Source organism: Hibiscus syriacus, unplaced genomic scaffold, assembly GCF_006381635.1.
Source record: "Hibiscus syriacus cultivar Baekdansim isolate YM2019G1 unplaced genomic scaffold, ASM638163v2 tig00110503_pilon, whole genome shotgun sequence".
NCBI lineage: Eukaryota > Viridiplantae > Streptophyta > Magnoliopsida > Malvales > Malvaceae > Hibiscus > Hibiscus syriacus.
The window spans coordinates 5,195,469-5,202,757 of record NW_024062764.1 but is presented as its reverse complement, the minus strand read 5'-3'; the positions used below and the strand labels follow the sequence as shown (position 1 = coordinate 5,202,757).

General features: G+C 34.0%; 1 protein-coding gene across 1 annotated transcript; it reads left to right on the top strand.

The window, feature by feature from the left end:
• Positions 1 to 262: 262 nt before the first annotated feature.
• LOC120129737 (vesicle-associated protein 1-2-like) lies at positions 263 to 3,618 on the top strand. Its single transcript, XM_039147168.1, has 8 exons — positions 263 to 406; positions 509 to 579; positions 681 to 762; positions 941 to 1,056; positions 1,138 to 1,299; positions 1,411 to 1,461; positions 3,091 to 3,168; positions 3,508 to 3,618. Exons 1-8 carry the CDS (start codon positions 355 to 357, stop codon positions 3,616 to 3,618), a joined length of 723 nt encoding a protein of 240 aa, XP_039003099.1. The 5' UTR covers positions 263 to 354.
• The last annotated feature ends 3,671 nt before the right edge of the window (positions 3,619 to 7,289 follow it).

Genomic DNA, 7,289 nt, shown 5'->3' with positions numbered 1-7,289 from the left:
TCAAAACATAATGGTAGTGATGATTTTGAAGAAAAATAGTAGAGTGACTAAAACAGAACCTCTCAAATAAATGAATGACTAAACACATAATTTATCCTTTCAACTCATCGTTGAATTCACTTCCAGAAATACACCAACCACAGCCGCTTAAAATTCAATCTTTTGCATAGAAAGGGTTAAAAGACAATTATACCCTTTTTTGGAACCACATGACTGTAAAATAGGAAAGAATGGGAATCAACCAACAAACAAACATCACTGTCCCACGTTCACCTCTTTCTCTCTGTCCAACGCCGTTCACCGGAAATTGTAAACCGCTAACTCTCCGGCGTTTCTACTACGGATCCGGTCACGATGAGCACCGGAGAACTTCTCAGCATCGAGCCTCAAGAGCTCCAGTTCGCCTGTAAGCATCTTAAAAGTTCCGCTTTGCTCTCCAGATAAGTTTAAGTTTTCGAGATAATTGAACTGTTTTCCAATCCTCAAACGTTTCTTGTTTCTGAATTAGTTGAATTGAGAAAGCAGATCTCGTGTTCCCTGAACTTGTCCAACAGGACCGATAATTATGTGGCTTTTAAGGTGATTGTTAGTTCTCAAAATTATTTTGGATTTTGTGCTAACATAAGAAGGTTTTGATTATATTTATATTGTGTTTTGTGTGTGTGTTTTCATTTTTGCAGGTCAAAACGACCAATCCGAAGAAGTACTGTGTGAGGCCAAATACTGGAGTTGTGCTGCCTAGGTCTACGGTCAACATTAGTGGTCTCTCTCTTGCACAAATTTGAACTTATATATCATTATTTTAGTTGGTCACGGTTGATGTTAAATCTTAGTAGTTTATTTTCTTCTTTTGTTGTGTTAATTTTATTGCAATCGTTTGCTTTATTTGTACACTATAAGTTCTTGTAGTTGTAACTTATTGGTCTATTTATTGAATCAGTTACAATGCAAGCTCAAAAGGAAGCACCTCCTGATATGCAATGCAAAGACAAGTTTTTACTTCAGAGTGTGGTTGCTAGTCCTGGAGCTACCATAAAGGATGTTACTCCAGAGATGGTATCTATAGGAACTCTACTGAAGTTGATTTGACAATTGGACGTTTTTTTTTTGGCTAATGTTTTCTTTTGCATGTGTTAGTTCAATAAGGAATCCGGGCACCAAGTTGAAGAGTGCAAGTTGAGGGTTGTTTATGCACCTCCTCGGCCTCCATCCCCTGTTCGAGAAGGATCCGAGGAAGACTCTTCACCTAGGGCTTCAGTCTCAGATAATGGTAGCTTGAATGCAGCAGACCTTTCATACGTGAGTATTGCTTCGATTTGTTTGATATTGAATAGGGTTTAGGTGTTGATCAATGTTTTCTTTTCAAATATTAATGACTTGTGTTGTGGTTGTATATGATTGGGCCTGCAGGTGTCAAGAGCTCATGTTGAGCGGCATGAACCTCAAGAGGGGTCATCTGATGTAACTTCTCTCTTCATCTCTTACACTTTTATTTGCACTTTTAATCTGGTTTGGAATTTTATGGTTCCTTAAAAGGAATATTGACAGGTTCCATCTAAGCCAATGAAGTGAACGGCATTCATGACAGCATATTTCTGTAGTTGCATATGGTTGACTTTTTTCATTTGCATAACTGGCATAATTTAGGATGTCACATGACTAGTTTTTCGAGTTATAAGTTGAAGGATGCATTGATATACTGGTAATTATTCTTTCATTATTCATCTTTGGATGGAAATTTTATTGACTTGTGTCTATTCTCTATATCACCTGTCATCAAGCATGATTCAGCTGACTTTATCGATTTTGAGTGCTTATTTACATGGTAGTTTATCATCATTATGTAATAACTATGGGGTTCATTTCTTTTCTCTTGATGGGATATCTGCTTTTTAAGTTCAATTTTTTTATTTGTCAGTATCTTCTTTCAAGATTGAGTGTCATTTAGTCAAAAATTTTAATGAAATATACCAACTTAGCAATGAACTTTCTCAATATTATGCCTGGAAGAGGACCCGAACCTCCACACTCTTTAGCACAAGATTTTGATGTATCAATATGTATTTTCAGGCTATACATGGTGTGAAGAGAACAATTTTACCTTTTTTGCGTTAGACATTTATTTTCTTGTTTAAACTACATCATGAGTTCACATTGTTTGAACTTTTGTACTTGGTTTTTTAAAGCACTTGGATTGGATAAAATCTTGTATTTGTTTTTTCTCTGCTGGTGGTTATTAACCAGAACTTCTCCTAGATTTATAAAAAAAATTTCTTCTCATCACACCCCCCGCATTTGGGTATTGGATCCGAAGATGGATACACTAATGCCATGAATGTCAGCCTCCTCCAGTTAAAACTTATAGAAGCTTGTTAAGTTGAATACTTATGCTAGGTCCGCCTTTTAAAGTTCAACTATTATGCTACGTTTCGTAGGAGTGTTTTCCCCCTTATGTTTTAGCACATTAGTTAGCAGTAAACTAACTCCACTTGGTAATCTTTAGCCACTCTCATGACTTAGATTGAACAAAGTGAATGAGTAAATATTTACTTATTTTGAATAGGTATTATTTGTCATCATTTTAATTTCAAGTTTAGATTTGTATTAATTCTTCATTATGTTATGACAAATTATTTTAAAACTCATGTAACAATTAAGCTTTTTCCTTATGTTATTAATTATTTACCAAACATGGCCTTAGTCTTGTCTTTTTAAATGCATTTGATGCGAGAAAAATATATGGATGTAACATAGCTCGCTTCAAATGTGGCATTATCACCTTGTGAGGTCATCAATGCTATAGCTTTTATCATCATGCTCATGTCGCTGCCTCTTTTACATGATTTGATATGAGAATAATTTATTTGAAACGTTTGAAAAGAATTTTCATCTCTGAAGACCAAGAAGCCTCAAAAGGGTGGCTAGCTAATAGTGGCAATGCTCCATTTTCCTCTATCACTGAAGCTATTCTAAAAACTTACTGAAGCTATTCTAAAAACTTACTTTTATCTGAGAGGAAAAGAAAAAGGCCTTAAAAAACATTTATGTTTTGCTGCTACATTTTTATTCAGGAAAATAATTTAATTGCAGGTAAGGTCTGTCATTTCCAAGCTAACTGAGGAGAAAAACTCTGCCATTCAGCAAAATAACAAGCTTCAACAAGAACTGGTAAGTTGTTCCCTATTTTCTAAGAGTTTCTGGCAGTTCACTTTGGAATTAAATCTTTGGGGTCCTCATCTAGTAACAAAAAGGTTAATGGAATTAAGGACCAATTGCTAATACACTAGTTTCTTAAGTGCATCTCCATTAATTCCGCAACCTTAGCAAAAATAAAATCGTCTGCGGGCATTGTCCTGTATTCAATAGCATATCATTGTCTTTTTTTATTGAAACTGAGAAATGACAATTTAAAAGGACATGGCATCTAAAATAAGCAATAATAATATCGAAAATGATGCCATTATGCTAATTGCTTTATTGTGTCTCACATTGAAATTCAATTTGCAGGGACTCCTGAGACGCGAAGCCAAAAGAAATCAGGGTGGTATTCCCTTCGTTTATGTATTTCTTGTCGGCTTGATTGGCATCATTTTGGGATACCTATTGAAAAGAACATGATCCCCTCCGGATTGCACAGTCGTCGTTGTTCTTCGGTGCAACTTTCATGTCTCGAACAAAAATGAAATTTAGAAAATTGGAAAGTAAGTGTTAGCATTTTCCGTCGGAATGTAGTATTATTATTTATTGTTCTGTAATGGTATACTCCGAAACAAACAAACATGTTCAATGTGTGGACATGGAAGGGCATTGGTATTTCCGTGCACGAGAGTACAGTAGGATCTTTGATGTTTCGACTGGGAATTACTGGATTTTATAATTGTTTGGCCTACACTTCTGTGTTTTCTTCTCTTCATGTTTCTTCTATGTAAATTTAACCGGGACTTGCGTTTTTGTCTATAAGCAGAGATTTTTACGCAGGAATTAATTGGAAGGGAAACTGCCCTCAACTATGTATTTATTGATTTATCTATACATGCATTGTATTTTATATTTATTTTTACTTTTATTACTGCTGGAGGTCTCCCACAAAAGCTGTTCTCAACCTGGCGTTAGGGGTAGCCTACTACCCCACCTCTCCCTAACCCCGTTGCATATGGGAATAGGATTTTGTTGTTGTTGTTGTATAATTGTTTGGCCTACACATATTTAGGGGAAACTAACTCTTTATTTATGATGTTATGGTTAAATTCTAGGTGTTCTTTTGTTCATGCGCTTTGGTGGATTGGCTATAAGTAGTAATGTTAAATTACTTGAACCTGACGGATTTCTATTTTAGGGTGTAAATATAGGTTTGGGAAGGGGTGAGTTTTGTGAGGGATAGAATTGTAGTCGAAGCAGATTCAAGTTTAGGAAAAAAAATTCTTTAGCTGACTTAGGATAATTACTGTAATCTCTATACATAAAGATACTTGTAATATTGCTCATTTATCTGTATATTTTAATTATTTCTTTATCTTATCGAATAAAAAAAATATGTTGGGCCGGGAGGTAAGTGGAACATTATCAAAGATAGGTCGGATCGGATCGGGGTCGTGGCCAAAAATTAACTTTCCTATCCTGTGTCCATCTCTAGCTTTAAGTCATTTTTTAACTAAAACTTTATATTTACAGATTATCATTTGATGTAGTGATGGAGTTTGTTTATATATATGGACACTTTATATGATAATGAATTAAAGCCTTTGTGGAGTAAGAATCTTCCACCGTTAAACACTACAATACAATTGTGGTAATTTGCATTTTCTGGATTTCAGTAATAATTATTATTTTTACGTAAAGCATTCATCTTTTTACCATACATAATTTTTACTTCACTGATTTGACCAATTCAACCAAATGATCCGATCCAATTCTGACAGCCATAAGTATTACCATACTAATTATATATTTCTTTACAATTCAAGGTAAGTTGACAAGATAATTTAGACGAAACATATTTGAGAAATGCAAGTGTATGATAATTATTTTAAGATTTAGATTATTTATTGTAGTATGTATGAAGCTCGTTATGAGGGTATTACAAGTTTTATATAATTTTCTTCTGATAGATACAATCGTTTATAGCCACATGTACTGTGTAGCAAATGGTGAGGTCGGATTTAATAGAGTTGAATTTTTATTCAAATTTGTTTTTTTATATATTTATGTCAGACCGTATACCCCAAATTAATTGTTTGATGATTATTATATAAAAATGATTTGTGGGCTATAATTGATTAATTGTTTATATATTTATGCTCCTCAAGTACGGTATTTATTCCTTGGGGGTAATATAATTTATTGAAGGATAAACTACACATTTAGTATTTAAACTATTAGTTTTGATCCGTTTTAATATTTAAATTTTTTATTTTTTTAAATCATATTTAAAGTTTAATTTTTTTTCATTTTAGTACCCTTATCATTAAAAATTTTTAATTTTTGTTTAATTTTAATATCACATTAAAAATTTAACGTTAAATTTTAAAAAATTAAAAGTTTGGCTAGGTTTCAATCTTGGGACCTGTAGGTAATGTGACATGTAGGTAATGGGACCAACACACTTTCGTTGCGTCGCTCTGATTAGGGGTGTAAACGAGCCGAGTCGATCTCGAGTATTGCTGAGCTCGACTCAAACTCGAAAAATTTAAACGTATGCTCGACTCGACTAGAAAACTCGCAAGCTAAAAATTATGAAGCTCAGCTCGAACTCGAAATATATTATTGAAACTCGACTCGAACTCAAAAAAAATTCAAGAGCTTGATTGAAGCTCGAGACTCAAGCTCGATTGAAGCTCGATTTTGAGCTCGATTGAAGCTCGATTTTGAGCTCGATTCAAGCTCGATTTTGAGCTCGATTCAAGCTCGAATTTGAACCTACAAAAATCTTATATTACATTTAAAATCTATAAATAATTTTCCCTTTAATCAACCATCACCAATACATTATAATATGAATGTATGAACTATAAAAATCTAAAAAATAAAATACAATTACAAGAATTTAGGATAATTAATATCTTGAAGTTTCTAAAACTTCAAATATTGAAGTTTACAAATATGATAACACATCTAAATTTATAAAAAGATGACAATATGACAACATATCCAAATTTATACAAGATGACATTATTTCCTTACAAAAGATAACATATCATGAAAGCTGCTGTTACTTAAAAAATAATACAAAAATGATATCACCAGTTACTTGCTTAAAAATGACAACACATGTCAAGTTTACTTACAAAAGATTGCAACATGTCAAGTTTACCTACAAAAGATTGCAACATGTCAAATTAAGTTCCCACTCACAGTAGTATGTACCTAGCGCTCTGATTATAGCTTTACTTACATATTTTCTTATTATCACAAATTGTTTAGACTTAAAAATCTCAAAAGGAAAAAACTGAAAACAATTATGTTTCTTACTTCAAAAAGATACTTGAAATCCTGCTTTCGTAGAACACGCAAATCATCACAAAGAGCTTTGACCTGTCAAGACACTAGCAAAGTAAGTAACGACAAGTTTTAAGGCATGTAAGACTAGGGGTGTGCAAATCCGGGTACCCGGATTTTCGGGTACCCGATTTCCGGGTACCCGAACTTCCGGTCGACGATTTCTCGGCCCGTGTCCCGACCCGGATGTTACGGGTACCGTAATCGGGTACCCGATACCCAGTTTTTAATTTTTTATTTTCAAATTTAATTTAAAAAAATATACACAATTTAAATGTTCGAAACTTCGAATTACATACTCTAATATCCGAACATAAATTTAAAAGTTCAAAATACAAAATATAATAATCCATAATAAATAATTCATTATATTTTATTAATATATATAAAATAAAAAATAAAACTAACCGGTACTCGGGTAACCGGGTACCCGGAAAAACTAGATTTTGTGACCCGGCCCGACCCGGAAATGTCGGGCCGGTACCCGACCCGGCCTGGTAATTTTTTTTAGAGAATTACTCGGGTTTTTTAGATCCGGGTCGGCGGGTCGGGTCAACCGGGTTGGGTAATTTTGCACACCCCTAGGTAAGACTAGAAATATTGAAAAGATAATCACATCTTCTGAGGTAGAACTGTGATCCTTAATAGGCAATGAAGTTGGATCCTCAAAGGTTATGGTAGTAATCGAACCAAGGATTTCAAGAGGAGAATCAGACCAAATGAAGTCAGCAGCAGTAGACACCTTCTTCGAGATTGTCTCCCCATCTTCATACCTATGGTCGACATGTAGTTAG